We start from the raw sequence: 17876 nt of genomic DNA on the forward strand, positions 1-17876 counted from the left end.
GGAAGAAGTTTGAACCGTATGGGGTGATGGTATTTAGGTAGTGAGAGGGCGAAGGGTTAAATGTGGGTGAGCAAAAAATGTGAAAGAAGAATGGAAGAACGTAGAGAAAATGAGGAAGGATAAGAAGAAGAGGAGAAAGTGGAGGATGTGAATTTTGCAGGGAAGTTGAGGGGCTGGGTTAGGACTTGCAAAAATGTCGGCTCTTCACGGTCGGTCGGTGGGGTAAAGAGGTCGTACGTTCCTACATAGGTTGCATAGTAGCGAGGGGAGGGCTGCCGCGTTTTTATGACGGGTCTTTTCTCTCTCTCTCTCTCTCTCTCTCTCTCTCTCTCTCTCTCTCTCTGGCCCAGCTACTCTTCCCGCCTCCCTCCCTCCTTCCCCTCAGTAGAAGCAAGAGCGGTGGTGTAACGAGAAAGAGACGGAGAGAAGAGTCGGTTTTTGCAGTGCTACCGAGGGCCAGCCGGGCCAGGGTGGAGCGTATATATATATATATATATATGTATATGCCTGTGCCGACCGGGGGAAAGGGGGGTACCAGATAGGGGTTGTGGAGGGGTGCGCTCGAGAGGACGCCGCGGTTTTCACCTAGCCAAAGACCCCGACGAAGAACTATTTGCTATCTCTAGCCCCGCCTCTGCTATTGCAAAAACTTAAAAAGTCCAATTTCAATGGTATACTAACCCTTCTCCTTTGCCCCCCCCCCTCCCCCCCGACGCTTTCAAATAAAAATTCACCGCATCAACGCATTTTCTTTCTTCAGTTTCCCGCTCGCGAAAGGGATTGAAATTTTATTAAAGAAAATTCTTTTTTTGTCTAGTCAGGGGTATAGGGACCATTGAAAAATTGCAAGAGGGGCTTGGGGAGGGGGTTGATGAAAGAAGGAGTGGGGACCGCGGCAGAGAGGGAGGAGGCGTACGTTGCGGAGATGGTGGGGGTTAACGCGATAGACATTGAGAGAAGGAACTGATGAGAGGGGAGAGAAAGAAGGATAGAACGGTGCGGTCGCGGCGGCGCGACGCTGGCTGGACGTTCCTCCGCGACGGCTCCGGCCTCCGACGGCTACAACGAGGAGCAGGAGCCAGCAATGTGCAGCGCGCCATCGTTCGAAACGGTTCGTTCGTTCGCCTTTACCGCTCTCGACTTTTCACCAATTTTTCACTCTTTTTACCTCTGTCCCCTCTTTCCTTCCATTTCTCAATCAATCATTATCCATCCTAGCGAGGGAGAGAGAGAGAAAGAAAGTTCAGCGAGGAGCTTGGAGATAATTAAATTCACGAAATTTCGCGTTAATGAAAGTTTGTTTTTATCGTTGGTTGAAGCTAGAGATAAGAGGGATTCAAACACTCGTTTGTTGCATGAAGGGATAAATTTGTAGTTGACATTTGCACGTTTGAAAAAAGAGGAAATGCTTGGTTGTGTGAAAGTTTTGGGCACGTGATAAGTTAAGCGAGTTTTCACCATTGAGGTTTATCTCTTGTCAATCCCCCCTCTTCACCTTCCCCTCCTCGACCAACTGCCGGCCGGCACGCGCGTACTCCACGATCCTCACGTGCTCCCTCGCACGTTACGACTACACAACAACTCGCACTCGATTCTTTTCCACACTCTTCGGATCGAGCAACTGACAACGCTGTTCCATCCTCTTGTACTCTTACTTAATAAAGGCAGCAATAAAGAAAAATCCCTTCCAGTCCACATCCACCGGGAGAGGAAAGTTGCAGGGTGTGATATTTTCTAGTATTTAGACTGGTTTGTCGATTTCTCGTTTGGTGCATTCGTGTGTGTTAGTCCTAGTATAGTTCTTCTAATGTAACGTGATATTCGATCATTTTAATCAACGCGTTTCGATGAGAGACTCCCACGAGGATTTGCAGGTCCGTCCGTAGGGTTCTAGTGGAGGTTCGAAAGCGGAAGAAGAGTGAGAAAATTGAAGACGCGGATGCGCGTGGTGATCGGTGGATGTTCCGAAGGACGAGGAAGGATCACGGCGCGTAGACGCTGTGAATCGACGTAGTCGGAATCGGCCACCGGCCTAGAGGTTAAGAGTGCACGGAGAAGAAGAGGAGGAGGAGGAGGAGGAGGAGGAGGAGGACGAGGAGGGTGATTCGCCGATGGAGGTACGCGTCGTCGGTGGTTCGGGCGTCTCGGAGGATGGAGGAGCGACGACGCAGGGCGTCTCGACGCCCTCGCCAGTTTCTGTGGCGCCGATCAGCAGCGCCTCGGCAACCGGCGCCCCTTCGGCATCCTCCAACTCCAATCAGGCCGTGGTCGTCGTGGCCAGCCCGTCCAACAACCATCAGCCACCGGGCGTCACCCCCGCCGCTCTACCCAGGATACTCAGCAGAAACGTCAACGGCACTCGTAAGTCTCTCCGCTATGCACGTTTTTTCTTCGATTAATCATCCCCTCCGGAGGACGCGCTATTTTCATTCTATACTACTCATACCGCCCCCCTCTCCCCCTTGCTCCTCCTCTCGTCACTTTTCCAATTAAACTCTCGATCCTACACTCTTCCCGCGATCTATTCCCAAACCCTTTATTGACGGATCACCGATCCAGAGAACAGCAATCGCTGCAGTTTTGTCCCCCGAGGACGAAAAAAATCCTTCCCATTGTTTTACATTGGTTCTTTCCAAACTGCGGCGGCATAAACAGGTGTTTGCATAAGAGTATCCAATGAGACTTAAAAACGAGGTATTGCCAAAAGGCGTTGGATTCGTTGAGCAATCTCTGCTGGCAAAGAACAAATCAGAAGAGAGAGAGAGAGAGAGAGAGAGACTGTTGAAACTGTTTTACGTCTCCGTCGTAAAACTGGATGACTCACTTCGAAGAATCGAATAGCGCACGGCTTCCCGTTTTCATCTCGCTTACAGAAATAAATTTAGATATTATCTCTCTATCTTACAAAGCTTTGCCGAACGCTCTTTAATCTTCATCGCGGCGGGAAACTCGACTCTTATACAGTACACTTGAATATAGTTTTTCATTTACAGTGGTTTGTATTGGCGTGGATCGCGTAATGGGAGAGTGAACGAGCGAGAATAAGCGTTGATTTTTTTACGTGGAAAAAGATTGTTCGTTGAGCGATGCAAAAAGCGATGATGAAGTTTTTGTCGATGAGCGTGAGATTAAGAATGACCGAAGAGAGACGTGAGAGACAGAGAGAGAGAGAGAGAGAGAGAGAGAGAGTAGAATTTATAAGAGTACGTATAGTGCGGTATGAATACTAAAAAAGAGTAGCATATATGTATATAGGATAGAGAAAAAGAGAGAATATAGAGTGGGATGGGTGGGGTAGAAAGAGTATCGAGCGATATATTTCTGTTGGCGAAGATCGTTAAGCAAGGAGGAAAGCTCGCTGCACAGCGATACCCTCGGACGGTCCGGGCTTTGTCTATCCGTGAAACAGGATGACTCATTCGTGGCAAAAAGCGGACGCCGAGCAAAAACTAGCTTTTTCTTCCGCTGTCGGTGCGCAACTATTGCGAGATAGCTTTTTGCCGGTTTCTTGCGATCCCACCGAACATCCAACGGCTAGAGAGCCCCCGTCCCCGCACCCACCCTCCCTCCGCCATACGAGTTGCCGCTGCCCACCACCACAGGCCAAACCTTCCAGCAAAAAACCACATCGCTCGCGCGGTTTTGCCCCGACACAATTCTGCGAAAGTCCAAATTGCAAGTGAGAGAGCGGAGGATATCGCGCTGCCGATTCTCGCCCCCTTTTTTTTCTCCCCCCCCCCCCCCCTCCCCCACTCTTCCCCTCGTCATGGCACACCACTACCCTTCGACAGAAAATGTGGAAATCGATTGCCCCGCTCAACGACGCCTTTACGGCGGCTTACTAGCTCCCAGCTACTCTCTCTCTCTCTCTCTCTATCCCTGTATATATACGTTTCTTTTTTGTTTATCTCTTCCCGAATTCTACGACTTCGCTAATAACTCCAGCAATAGCCAAGGATTTCGATTTCGACCATTTCAAAATTTTTTCTTCGCCATCCAGATAACCCGAGCACACACAGTTACTTATATAATTATAAAATATCTAATTAACTTTGGTGAATTAGAGGTAAAAATTGAAATTTTAATTAGAATGAATAGTATATATGATATATATCGTGGAATATTCGAGGATTGGCGAACGAGAGGGAAGAGCACTGTTCAAACGAATTTTGGGGTTTTTAGAAGGAAACGTGGTGGGAATAATAGTAGTAAAGGTCGAAGGTCAAAGTGGTGGGATGATTAGGAAGATAACCGGTTTGATTGGTGAACGAGGATGAATAGGTATGCAGATGGGCAGCTGCCTGTCTTACCTATTTCTAGTTCTCCCGTTGATTCCTCTGGTGTGTACACAGTGGACGCTTTGGAGCGCTAGCCACGTCCACGTGGGACGTTCCGGAGACGTTCCAACAATGAATTAAAAGCCACTCTCAATGTAATCCGAACAGAGATCTCTATAGGGTGGGTGGCTGCACTCGAATAGCACCTAATTCGAACGACCAGCAAAGGGCTCTATATGAATATGTGTGGAAGGAACTCTTTGAAAAAAGAAATTCGTTGCCAGCTCCTAAGAAACTGACGAACTCCCCCTTCCCCTCCCTCCCCCTCCATAGCGCGCGCACCACGCGATTTCTTCAACAGTCGAGACAGCTTTAGCGAGAACTCCTTTCTCAATTCAGTTCTTTCTCGCCCCGAGCACACGCAAGAAATTCGATATTGGAAATGCAAACGTTTTAGCAGAATTTCTTACACTCGTAAAAAAACCACTTTGCCGAAGGATTGCCTTGGAAGTTTTTCAACTGCAAAATCTTGCCAGTGCAAACCTTACGTGTGTGTGTGTGTACCTCTGGCAATAATTTTAGAGTCGACCAAACAGAAATTTTATTGGATGTATTATCCAGTTTTGTTTATTGTTTATTCCGCATGAAAGCCCCTACTGGAGGATATTCGCTCGCGCGTAGAGATTTGTATTTTCATTGTAGCTTTTTTTCCCTGTTCTAACGAGGAAGCCTGTATTCAGCGTTCCGGCCTACAGTCAAGCTAGACTCGTCGTAACTCGTATATATATATACCACTGGAGAAGAGAGAGTTTTTTTGGAATTTCTCACACGCGATCATGACTATTTGAATAAGGGCAGGTTCCCACAGGATCGGTCTCGCGAATAAATTAGAAGGCTATCGTGGTGCTTGGGTCCTGTGGAAAGGGGGGTGAGGCCCATTTTCTTGTCAAGTTTTTTGTTCTAAGCGATAATCCCGCGGTGCGATGCGTCGAGGCGCCCGCGCCTCACCTGCCACCCCAGGGCTACCGGGTGATTCCCTGGAGGAGGGAAGAGGTGGGGGGACTCGCCAGGACCACGCTCTCCCTTTCGCTCACCCCTAGACTCTCGTACCCCTTTCTCATCCCATCCCTTCCGCACCCTGCATATGCATATCATCACTTGGCCGAGAGCTGCCCAAAAAAGTCCAGCTACCAAAAAAACAAAGACACACCGAAGGATTCCCTCTCTCTCCCTCCTGCACTCTTTCATCACCGGCTCCTCTTTTCTCAGAGTTTTTTGCCCGACCCCGAAAGACCTTTTTTCACTTTTTTATCGATCCAGCTCGCCCGGGAATCCCGCGATGAGAGAGACTTTTTCTTAGGCCACTCCGAGAACGCTCTTCTTGGCATTCTATCCTGCGCCAGATTCGAGTTCGATGCTCCGGAAAGCACCATTGTGTCTACCACCATCCGATACGTCCAATGCCACGATTCTTCTTTAGCCTTAATTACAAATTATCTCCCTCCACCCACCCTTCATCCCCTCCCCCTAATTCTTCACCACCAAACTTTTTGCAACCTTTTACCAATATTACATCACGACAAACATCCCTTCCGAACGATCAATCTTCCTTCGTCCAATTACCAATCACGCGAAACCATCGAGATTGTATCTCGTGAAAATTATTAAGTCGTGACGATTTATCGTAGAAAAGTCATTTGCTTTAGTTTAGTCCTACAGAATAAGCTTGTAAATATGTAAAGGATGTATAATTATTGACGGATCGTAACACAGGCGAGCGACTTTGCTTGGCAGGTGCCAGACTTTTTCATGGAGAAAAAAGTTTCGGTAGTCTAATGGTTAACCCCCTTCCATTCATTCTCAAAAAGGCGCCAAACGCAGCAAAAAAAACAACTCATTTATTCGAGGAACGCTGGTGGGAAACTTGTTTTTCGCACATTCTCAATATGTAAATCTATATCTTCCCAAGATCTCTTAATTGCAATATAATCGTGGACTTGCTTCGTTTGAACCGAAATGCTCAGACGGTCGATGATAAGAATTTCATGGATCCGATAAAGGAACGTATGGTTTTGTGACTCTCGGTACTTGGAATTTTATTGAAACAAGCGTCTTCAACGTGATATTATATATATGTATATATATATATATATATATATGCATATAAAAGATTCGTGTGAATAATTAAAATGGTAGGTATGTATATATATAATAATTTTTCTTATTTCGAACGAGAGACAAAACGAACCCTGGACAAATGAATTTTATACGAGAGTAAAATGGAGTAGAAGCTTTCTGATAATAGAACATTTTCCGTAGGACAATGAAACGATGCTGCGCGATCCGTCGCCGGAGGGATTCACACGGCAATGAGACCGGTATTTTTAGTAGACAGGACTGTTTTGCTTTTATTATGCTCAATTCCGTGGAAAAGCGAAGCCGAACGAGGTAGAACAAACGTTGAAAACCGATATACGACGTATGTAAGCGTGTAATTATAAACTCGCTGATAATTTCCGATTACGAAGATAATTAACGTATTGTACGTGCGATTATTGATCAACGATGCGGGACTCATCTGAGAAAAAATAATCGATTGTCAGTCTTTCGCAAGAAGTATCGCTGCCACATCTGCTCGTTTAATAATGCAAATCACCGCCGTTAAACTTAAAAAAACGAGCTTCTCACCTCTCTGTACCGTTTGAAATTCTTCCTTCTCCCCCCTCTTGTTCTCTCTCTCTCTCTCTCTCTCTATCTACCCTTTCTTCGTCGCTTTGTTTCAGTAAGGTGGAATAACGGTAGGGGGGATACAGGAATCGGTACTTTTGCAAATTCAACGACCCGACGTCCCCTCCAGATTTTCATTTTGAATGGCGGATTTCCACATGGCATAAGTTTTCAGGAGCGACCATTTTTTCGGGGACGATTAGGGGCTGGGACAGAATTTCCAATGAGAGCCCAAAGAAGGTAGGGGTTGGTCCCTACCCCGAGGGTTAGGTATCTGGGCCGTACCTCAAATTTAGGGGTGAGCACCCTGCCCTACAGCTCCGTTCACCAATCGAACGACTCTCGATCGTACCGCTTGGCCTCACCGTCCTATTTTCTACCAACTTACCATATTAATACCCCCTTCTCCCTCCGTAAGATTCCATCACCCTTCCGCGGAAGTTACCGTTACCGCTGCATTTTGTTTGTTTTTTCTTGCTATACGAGAAAATCGTTAATAACGTTTGATGGGAATTGATATATATATATATATATATATATATATATAAAATGATTTTTCTTTGAAAAATTGTTTACCATTCCAGTCATACCGAGATGACTATAAATGTTTTCTTTTATATCTTAATCGAAAGTATGTCCATAGCAGTCGGACGGTAAAAAATGGTCACGCAGCAGATTCTGGGAAAGAATTCTAGAGGTTGGCCGTGTTAAAAAAGAAAAAAAAAAGAAAACTAAAGTTACTGGACGGAAAGCTGATGAACGAAGAAATAGGCGGTAATAAAATGAAGTAAAAAGTCTCGTTCGAGTCTCGAGTCTCGGCGGTCACGAATGACAATTTTTCAGCGGCACGGGCTTACGGCCCCCTCCCGTCCCATTTTAATCATCCCACAGCGTTACCCTTAAACTATCCCTTTTTTAGCAAAACTCCATCGCTTACCCGCAAAATCAATTCCCATTCGTTCTTTCGTTTCCATCGAACGAGAGAAAAAGTTTGCCATCGAGCTTTATAAATCAAATTGTCCACCGTTTTAGCTAAGACTCATCGAGTATTAACGATTCGTATAATTCAACTCGATCACCGCTCGTTCCGGATCGGTGATAATCCATGTGTATTAAAGTATACAGCGTCATATTAATTTATTTAGTAAGTGACAATCGAGTGGTTTTCCCCGCTCGTAAAATCGCTGACGAGAATCCAACGGGCAACGTTTCCTTTCTGTCTTCTTTCTGGGAAAATGGAAAAGTTGTTCGGCCGAGGGACGATTCGTCGAGAGGGTTGAATGATGTTACTGGCGAGTTTTTTCCTGGTGGGAGGGGGTAAAAAGTGTAGGAGACTGACTGACGCGGAGGAGTCTAGGGTCTAGGGTTGGTTTGGCGAGTGCGAGGGGAAAGAGTGGTGGGAGGTGGGGCGACTCAGTCCATCTGCCCGGTGTTTTGTCCGCACGGTGGGAGAGGAAGGGAGCAAAAACTCACCTAACCCTTCCTTGATTACAATGCCGGCAAAAAGCGAAATACTAACCGCCGCCGCCGCGCGAACGGGCGCTCCTAAGAAACTAGACTCGTTTTTGCCACTGGATGGGAGCGCCCGCTTCTCCGTGAAGTATCGCGGACAAAGAACGTATACCACTCGCTCTTTCCCCACCTCCTCCTCTTCCTCTTCCTCCTCCTCTACGTCTTCAACCTCCCTCCTTTTCTTATCTACTTTGTTCTTTCTAGTTCTTTCCGTCCACCACTCTCTCTTCCTCAAACGCCCCCACTTTGCTCAACGCCGATCTATGCGACACAACATAACCTGTAACACAGGACGCAGCATATAATCCTACGCAGCGTACCCAATCACAACTGACCGATCCAATTTTCCCTAGATTTTACACTTCCAACATTCAATTGTGATAGTAACGAGGAAGACTCGGTTTTTCATTGGCCTTTGATAACAATGAAATGTACGAGGTCGATGCTTCTCCGCGTATGGAGGGTTTTCCTTGGTAGTTTTCTTTTGGATCTAGGGATTTCTTGCTCGTTCGTGACGTAACCGAAGAGCCTGGACCATCGGTACGATTTATCGGGCACATCGGGCATAAACGGTATAAGAATCGCGTCAGCGAGAGAGGAGCAGCTTTGGCAAAAGTAGCTTGGTACCATACTTGGAATTCCTTGCTGGAACGTACCCTGAATTCTGCACGAAAAGAGTTTCTGACCTGCGATGATGTTGAGACGGGGCAAAAAACAGCTACGGGTTATCGTGGGGGCTTATGTGGCGGCAATGTGACGGCGGAACTCGAGTGGAGTTAATTTGATCATGTATTGTATTCGAAACGGCAGGTTGTCGCTTTTTCTACCAACTTGTCTTTTCTTCCTCCTCTATCCCTCCTACACTGTAGCTGACTCATTACACGAATGCGCGTAGAGCTCATTGTAATCCAAACCGATTATACCAGGCGATCCTCGCAAAAAGAGAAAACTGTGGGACAACAATTTTGACGACCAGCTATTGGCTATATTTTGCCAAAGTAGATGAATAATGTATAGAGGCGTAATAAAATTAATAATTCATCGCGCAAACTGAATCGTATATTATTAACGTGTGGCGCCATTCTTGTCATACGGATGCATTTGTTTTGCGGAACGAAAAGAGCGCGAGAGGGAGGGAGGGAGAGAGGGAGAGAGAGAGAGAGAGAGAGAGAGAGAGAGAGAGAGGAGAGAGCGAAAGGTAAGAGGTCTTAAAAAGAGGCGCGCAGAACCAATGCGGAGAGTCGTTCGGTTGCTTAACCTAACTTTTTCCGTGCTAAGAAACGCGCCATAAGCCGTACCGGTCGATTCTGATTACCCGCGCGATCGCTGGACTGACGAGGCTCTTTAATTCCGCAAACGAGAGAGCTCGAAATTCCTTCGCGCCGGGAGATCGCCGAGTCTCTTTCCTCGGAAAGCACTCCGCTCCCTTTTTCCAGCGCGAAAAACTCAAGACCAGTCTTCTCCCATAGGCCTAATGATGTCCTGGTTAAAGTTTCCTTTCCGCTCTAGAATACTACCACTATATGCCACTCACCTCCCCGCTTCTTATATATGCAATAATAACGAAATATAATAACGAATTATCTGTTTTTATGCTAAATGCTTTTTCTCTCGGTTTAGTACGAAAATTCATAATATTGGGGGGTAAAATAATTTTCAGGGGGAAGGGAGGGAATTCGAGAAAGAGTGGGGGAAATTCCTCCGTGGCGGGAGACCGGTGACGCGGGCTTCTTTGGAAAGCGACTTGTGCGCACGGTCCTTGGACGTTTTTTCCTCTGAAAACGTGGAGCAGAGTTGCATGGGGGACCCGGGTGGCGATGATGGCCCTGCCAGCGCTCTGTCTCCCTCTGCCGTGTTCCCAGGGAACGCGAGCAAGATCGGCTTTTTCTACGGAGAGTCCCCGATGCGTGCCGCGCGCGGCACGCCACGCCGCTACGCGACACGACACGACACTACACGACTAACACGACGCAGCCCGCGCAACAGAACGTCTCTACGTGGACGCGGTGGACGGTGGACGTGGACCGACCAGCACACTGGGCATTGGGCAGACGTCGTGGGACGTGGGCTCGCATGTGCGCGCGAAACAAAAACAGTCACCCTGCGGCTAAAACAGTCGTTATGCAAATACCAACCTAGCCGGACGCAAACTGATCATCAGGTATATCCCCTAACTAAAATCCAACGTAATGCCAACCTACCAAAGTTTACCCATCAACGCGAAAGTTACTCGTCTCTCTCGCGTTAACCTCAAAACCCACACTGCCACTCATACCTCATAATTTCGAGCCTCTTCTCCCGTTTCCACTCTTGCAATAACACTTTAGAAAGAGCCCACAGAACGTGCAAGTTTATTAGCACTTTAGTCGAAATTCAAGATTTCTTCATAATTATAACAATTCCTGGACGCTAATCGACGAGGGTGGCAATTTGACCAACTCGTTTTTCGAACGTTTTAACGTCGATGGTTTCCAGTAGCTATAGCTCAATTCCGGATTGAAGGAGAGATCAGTATCGGGAAGTGGGTTGAACGTTGAATAAGGATCAGCTGCATAAATTGGGTGAATCTAATTGGTCGTCGCTCGATCGACGAGACATTTTCAGCAATAAAATTCAGAATTATTGCAGATTTATGAGAGACTGTTTTTTGTTCTTTTGGTTTGAGGAGCGTTGGTCGAATCAGGGATTGAGATACAAGCGAGCAAAACGAGTGAAAAGTGACGAAACAAGGGCAGACGTTGCATAAAAGGGTAGAAAAAGCTGGGTGGATTGCTGCTTGAAACCTGGACCACGTGAGCGCTCCTTTAAGGGAAGTTTCTCAGACGTTACAGCAGTACAACAGTGTTGCAAGTTTGTACCGTTCCGAAGAAACAGGAACGAGTGATTGATCGATTGGACCGTCGAGGATTCGGATACGCGATTGATGCTCGTCTTGTCCAGCGCACCGTTCTCAGGTTAAACACGCGATTCAATCAAATCACCAGCTCGCCAACATTATATTACTCTTCTACTCCATTTATTTCCTTCGCGCGATAACAATTTGTTCCTCCATAAAATCAACAGTTTCGTCAATTCCTCTCCTAATTTTATGAAACGTTTAAGGATAATTGAATCTACATTAGGAGGTAGCAAATGGTTAAAAAAAATGTTTCGTATTAACTTTCTATTTCCTTCTACAAGAAAACTTAAACTCGCAGTGGCGATTCATTATTGTCCAACAGAGGTTGCCAGAAAAGTTTCAAGGACTACTGTTTTTGATGACACACACACACACACAAGCAATGGCTACATATACCTATATGTACACATATGTATACCATAAGTGTATAATGTAAGAGATGAAGATGCCAGCGGCTCCAGCGAGTGCATCGACCGAACGGAGAAACTTAGTGAAATCGTCCTATCCAATAAAATTGGCTCTCATCGAACGGCCAGACGGGACAAAAATTGTGAAATGTGGAACGCGCGCTCCCCATCCTTTCTGCCGATGGTGACTCTTCGCTTCTTCTCAGTACCTGGATCTTATTTTTTACTAATGTGTGTGTGTGTGTGTTTGTGTGTGATTCGAAAAAAGGGAAGAAATCTAATTTCGGGGTTAATTGGAGGTTAAGGATCGATAGCTTGGGACCATTGGAATTTGGATGAAGAAGCAGATATAGGAGAACTGAGAAGTGGGGTAAAAATGTAGTGCAAGAAAAATGGTCGCGAGGAGTTGGCGTAGCGCGTCGCGGCGATGAGCTTTGTCCACGCTGAGGACGGCAGCCGAGTATAAGCGTGAGAGCGGCCGGCGAGGGCCCCGCTTTGCAATAAGAGCCGTCGGCCAGTTTTTTCAACCCTCTGGTGCGAGCCAGGGGCCCAAGGAGGGGCACCGTACCCCCTCCCCTTCGACGCTTCTTCCTACAGCGTCCCCCTCTTCGGTAGGCCAGTGTGGCTCCCACCACAGCCTCAAGTGGGGCCGAGTGGGGGAAGAAGCACCTCCCTCCAGGACGACGCAACGGCCTGTATTAATTTAAACGCGGTACGTGTGTGCACGCCGCTTTTTCTCGCAGTTCCTCGAAATTTGCAAGAAACTAGTCGGACACCCTGATCGCTTTGCTCTCTTGCTCGCTCCCGCGCCTCGTCCGCTTCGTCCGGCTCGTCCGCGTCTCTCTTTGCCCGACTGCCCGCTCCTCGCAGGGAAGAAGAAGCACGAAGAAACGACGAGGGATGCCTGCCTAGCCACCTCAAGAATTCTACTCCTTACTCCTGAAATTATATATACGCCGTCCATATTTCATTTTTATCGACATTTTATGCGACATCTTTTTCCCAACCCACCTCCCTCCTCCTCCTCCTTGACCGAGCAGAGCATTCGTTTACTTTCTTCTCATTGCGCTCCTTATAATTATTTCTACCTTATATCGTGGCCACCATATAAGAAATTAAACAGCGCACGCGTAAAACACTCGCCGCTATTCGTCGATTCCCAATTATTTCGCCAATAAAACATCTTTTCGCGTAAGCATCGACAGCTGCTAGAGAATCGGTATTCGATTTCATTTTTATTTATAGCTGTCGAGTGTTTATTCGCGATGAGATATAGGAGCAAGAACTTTCGCTATATAGGTGGAACACGTTGGCAATCAGAGAAAATCCCTTAGTTTTTCCATGGATTTTTGATATAATTAAGATTAGTGTATTAATATAGCCGTAAAGGTTGGCGGAGTACAGGCTCCGATGGAGAAAAACGCCGAGTTTTGTCGGTTAGTGGTCTCGCATAGGACTCTGCGTATGTGTGTACACTTGTGAACGTGATGGAATTCGACGACCGGTCCAATTTACGCCTCATACACGCGCAGAATATAAACGGCTCCTTTATCTGACAAGCTGTCTAATTACCAAGTAATTAATTACCAAGGATGGTTAGGTCCCAAAGTGATCTTCGTATTTTTCAGTTCCGTCAATATAAGTAGTACTCAACGGAGGCTATTAGTAATTGACTACAATCATTCGCTGCAACTTTTTCGCCGCTTGTACATAAAACACTCTGAAAGTTTTCCCCGTTTTTCAGTGGTACAAACCTCGGTGCCTCAGAACGAGGCGGAGCTTCAACTCTACAGGGTGATGCAGCGCGCTTCCCTACTGGGCTATTACGACACTCTCCTGGAAATGGGTAAATTCGATTTCCATGTGGATTCTTCGAGACTGCGAGCTCGATCTATAACCAATCTGTATAATATTAATAATTAATCAGAGTTTTTACATTGCTGCATTATCGTATACAGGTGGCGACGACGTTCAACAGTTATGCGACGCGGGCGAGGAAGAATTTCTGGAAATTATGGCATTGGTTGGTATGGCGAGCAAGCCGCTTCACGTGAGAAGACTTCAAAAAGCTCTGCAGGAATGGCTTACGAATCCCTGTACGTGATTGCATAAAATAGTAAAATAGATTTTTCTCGAGCGATGAAAATATCGAAGAAAGATACAAATTGGAGAATTTCTTTTTCCAGCGTTGTTTCAAGCTCCCGTCGTGCCAAATTCTGCCCCGTGCAAAAGCACGCCGAACGTGGGATTCCCCTGCGTGAGTCCGAGACCCCAGGTGCAAACGCCGCAAGGTTTCACAACTACTCCGCAAACTCCGACGCCTGCTTCTTACATCTCCTCGCACATATCGCTCACCTCATTACCCTACAGAAGCGCCAGTCCAATAGCGCCAGTAACCACCGGAGCTGCACCCGCAGCTTCCACTACTTTCAGACAGAGTCCCAGTCCCAATACATCCTTGCCTTACGCAGCTTCTCATAGTCCTGGTGTTTTACAGGTAGGATACATCTCGCGGCTGCCTTTCCCAATTTGTCCATAACGATTCCTGTGCCTAATGACGAGGATGATTTTTAGGTAGGAACGTGCGAATCTTCCTGTGGCAGCGGCACAACTCCCAGTCCGAGCGGTGGGGGCGCCCCTCCTAGCCCCACTCAGCCAGCGCCAACTCTGCTCCAGTCCCAAATACAAAGACTGACCGATGCTGCCGAGAAACTCGCAGCGACCCTTCGGCCGCTCGACCCGAAGCCTCATAACGTTAAGAAAAAGATCTGCAAAAATTTGGAGGTAATTTCGTCATCCACAGAGCAGCCGTTAATTATTGCATTTGTTAATTGGACGATATTCCAGTTGGTTATGGCCATGCCTGATAGCGACCCGCGCAGAATGGAGGAGATCAGGAAGTATGCCGCGATTTACGGTAGATTCGACTGCAAGAGGAAACCAGAAAAACCGCTGACGCTGCACGAGGTTTCCGTTAACGAGGCAGCAGCTCAAATATGCAGATTCGTACCGGCACTGCTTACGCGAAGAGATGAATTGTTTCCTCTGGCCAGACGTGTTGTCAGAGACTCTGGTTGTCACTATTCAAAGAATCAGTAGTGAGTATCGTTGCGCGAAAGCAACACGCGAGTTGTTATTAAGAAAATAAAAACAAAACAAACAAACTGCAAGTTAATTCGAAATAGCAATAAAGTTTTTTCTGGTCCACGACGCTCGTGGGTACGATAACAATTTCTTATTCTTGCGCAAATAGTACTTATGCATATAGACGATATTGACTCATAATGTAAATAATTTTAGGAACTTTTTTGTCTGGTGGTTATACACGACAGGGGAGTTTTTGTCGAGTGTTTTTGTATAAACGGTCGATGCGTTTGTTTTGATTCCAGTTTGTCAATGTCGAGGACACGGGAGAACGGAGACGATTCCGAATTGAAGAGGCAAAAATTCGAGATGGAGGGTGAGAGCGAGGACGCGACGCAGGTTAGCTCATGTCGAGCGAAAAACTAAATCCGCGCAAGCCCTGACCCTGCCCTGCTGCCCTAGCATGGCCGTTAACTAACTGTTCTAGCCCAGCACGTAACATATTCTCCTCGGCACACATTAACAGCCTGCTGGCAAAACAAACGCGCAAATGAAAACGGACGGAAAAGGTCAAGTATAGCCATCGCGTCATCTACCTGCACGGCTCTGTGTGTGGGAATCTTCAAATTCTTTTTTGCCATCTTCATCGGCAAAAAACCATCTATGCAAAAACAACTTTAATGTGCTTGCACGCTCGCTTAAACTTTTTTCTTACCGTACGAGTCTCTATGCACGCCAAACAAAATATCGATGACCTTTGCATCCTTTGAGATTCTTCGCAGGAATCTCCCGGTTTAAACTTTGAACGACTTTCGCTTTTGCTACAGACGATTGATTTCTAATGAACCTGACTTTTGCTTCAGCATGAATAGATGCTTGTACGTTTCATTAAAAAATTCAATCAAAGGACATAGTCGCATCTAGATGACAAGCATTTATAAAAAAAAATATAATATCGAGATAAATATACTCAGTATCCCGCTCACGCGCAGCTTACTTTTACCACTTGAAGCGAGGGCCGAGGCTCTGCCGAGTCTTCAGATTACAATTGTCGATACACTATTAGCTATTTTTCAACAAGTTTCTATGTCACAGATTCAAAATTATTCTCAAATCGCATTATCTTATTGAATTATGATTATGATGCTTTGATTGCAGTTTTATTTATTACAGCTTTTCGTATAGGTATACAGGCTATCAGGTGGGTAATTTGTTTCCTGCATGATTGTTTGGGTATTTTTGACCGTCGAAGCTTTTTGCAACCTGCTTGGATTTTACTATGCTTGATTCCTGGTATTCCAACAAATCCTGTTTTCTTCATATCGCACGCTGTTTGCTTGAACAAAACTTGGCTGTGCCGTTTCTAGCAGTATATTGTTCCAGGAGGAGTTGGATCTTCGCTGTTCCGGCACGGACATCAATTCTACGATCAGAAGACACAGATCATCGAGGTGATTTTTTCAAAATTTTCTGCAGAAAACGAGATTTTTTTTTTTGATAGTGTTTGACCGACGTACACGCTGATAACAAAAGATTTGCACTGTTTCAGTCCAGTTTGGGGCAAGAAGAATAACAACGGAATGTTTAGTACAAATATTGAGGAAATTAGCGATTCGGACAGTCAGTTTTCTTTCTCTAATGAAGAATCTTCATCTATCCATGTAAATATATTAAAGAGTTACAGAAACTATATATACTAAGCCATCATGAAGAATTCTTTAAGAACACTTGTGGAACGCATTTTATGAAACAAAAGAAGTATATTCTCTTGAACTCTTTAAGAATTCTATTCGCTCCGTGCTTTTGAACGCAAACACAATAAAGTAAGATTGTGTAACACTGTATACATATACGAAAAAGTCCACTTAAAATGATGAAATATGGCTGTATGTAGCGCTGATAGTATGCACGTGCACTACTATACATTCGCATTTCATTAGATTTGTATTCAACCGCATGGAGTGAATAGACGCTTTTCGATACAATAAGAGTTTGAAAACAACTAATTTTTTACCTCATAAAATGTAACTTCATAAGGATTCTTCTTGTTAGCTGAGTAATTATTTCGGTTTAGGGCAAATTTATATTGATTAAAGCTAAACTGTAACTAATTTTAGGACATTAACGAAGCGGATGCCGATAATACAGATAAAGAAAATGATTTCAATTTAAAGGTAAGATGCCAATTAAATATAAAAAATCGTTAATAATATACTTAATCGAGCAGTGTATTTAGGTTATAGCTTCTCGAGGGGATAACATAATTGCCGTCGCAAATCCTGCATTAATGGAATGTAGTCATCCAATAAAAGAAGAACCTGCAGATGAAAAATCTACGCTGTGATATTACTATAAACAATTAACATACGATCATCTTTATATGATTAACAACATTACCACACATTTATTTTTAATATTTTTATCACTCGCGTTGCCATTACCATTTTTATACTACTAGTGTCAGTACCGCCATTCTACCAAGCAGCATTTTAAACATTGTTAACGATTTCATCGTTTGTTAAATCATTATGATGAAGAAAAGATGAAAGAAATAGTAGATTGTACGTTTGCTTGTTATCTAGTTTTAGTGTAACCTTAAATGAATGTTCGTCCATTTTAATGTAGGAACTTTTTGGTATTCACAACTGATAAATAAATAATCTAAATTAAAATATACTTTACACAAACAATATATATGTATATATAATACAATGTATATGACGTATGGAAGTTGTAAATATAAAAAAAATTCTCTAATTAGTTTGGAACATTTGAACACTTATAGTCCTGCAAGCGATAATGAACGAAGTAATTGGGGAAGGTAGCTCTTCTATTTTAAATTGAAATCAGACGATTCTTTTTCTCGTGCTGGATTGCTTGTTGAATTTAAAATGGTAACTGCTGATTGATTAACTTGATTTTCTGCATAGGCTGCAATTTGAATTCGACATGAAGCGCATGTAATGTATA

General features: G+C 45.0%; 1 protein-coding gene and 1 long non-coding RNA gene across 8 annotated transcripts; one reads left to right on the top strand and one right to left on the bottom strand.

The window, feature by feature from the left end:
• Positions 1–1362: 1362 nt before the first annotated feature.
• Positions 1363–17310, top strand: nab (NGFI-A-binding protein homolog). Of its 7 annotated transcripts, none has more exons than XM_066737293.1 (11): positions 1363–2361; positions 13567–13668; positions 13781–13918; positions 14009–14319; positions 14397–14606; positions 14670–14920; positions 15212–15305; positions 16290–16357; positions 16456–16567; positions 17024–17080; positions 17143–17310. In XM_066737293.1, the coding sequence occupies exons 1-11, from the start codon at positions 2112–2114 to the stop codon at positions 17248–17250; spliced, it is 1701 nt and encodes a 566-aa protein (XP_066593390.1). In that variant the 5' UTR covers positions 1363–2111; the 3' UTR covers positions 17251–17310. The 7 variants fall into 7 exon arrangements, 5 of the variants coding, with proteins under 5 accessions (XP_066593390.1, XP_066593399.1, XP_066593382.1 ...); XM_066737302.1 differs by having other exon boundaries at positions 16293–16357; XM_066737324.1 differs by lacking the exon at positions 1363–2361 and adding an exon at positions 10580–10677.
• Positions 16235–17417, bottom strand: LOC136779652 (uncharacterized). Its single transcript, XR_010823621.1, has 3 exons — positions 17304–17417; positions 17122–17224; positions 16235–16329 (listed from the first exon to the last, which is right to left on the bottom strand). It is a non-coding gene; the product is annotated as an uncharacterized lncRNA (long non-coding RNA).
• Between the last annotated feature and the right edge of the window lie 459 nt (positions 17418–17876).

Source organism: Prorops nasuta, unplaced genomic scaffold, assembly GCF_024137725.1.
Source record: "Prorops nasuta isolate Cenicafe-Biocafe unplaced genomic scaffold, Cenicafe_Pnas_1.2 PNAS00002, whole genome shotgun sequence".
Classification (NCBI taxonomy): domain Eukaryota; kingdom Metazoa; phylum Arthropoda; class Insecta; order Hymenoptera; family Bethylidae; genus Prorops; species Prorops nasuta.

Bases quoted from the DNA above. Each gene is read 5' to 3' on its own strand.
- nab (XM_066737285.1), top strand. From the start codon at position 2,112: ATGGAGGTACGCGTCGTCGGTGGTTCGGGCGTCTCGGAGGATGGAGGA. The intron at 14,921-15,211 runs GTGAGTATCGTT...TTTTGATTCCAG, and splicing joins CACTATTCAAAGAATCAGTA to TTTGTCAATGTCGAGGACAC. The intron at 17,081-17,142 runs GTAAGATGCCAA...CAGTGTATTTAG, and splicing joins AAAATGATTTCAATTTAAAG to GTTATAGCTTCTCGAGGGGA.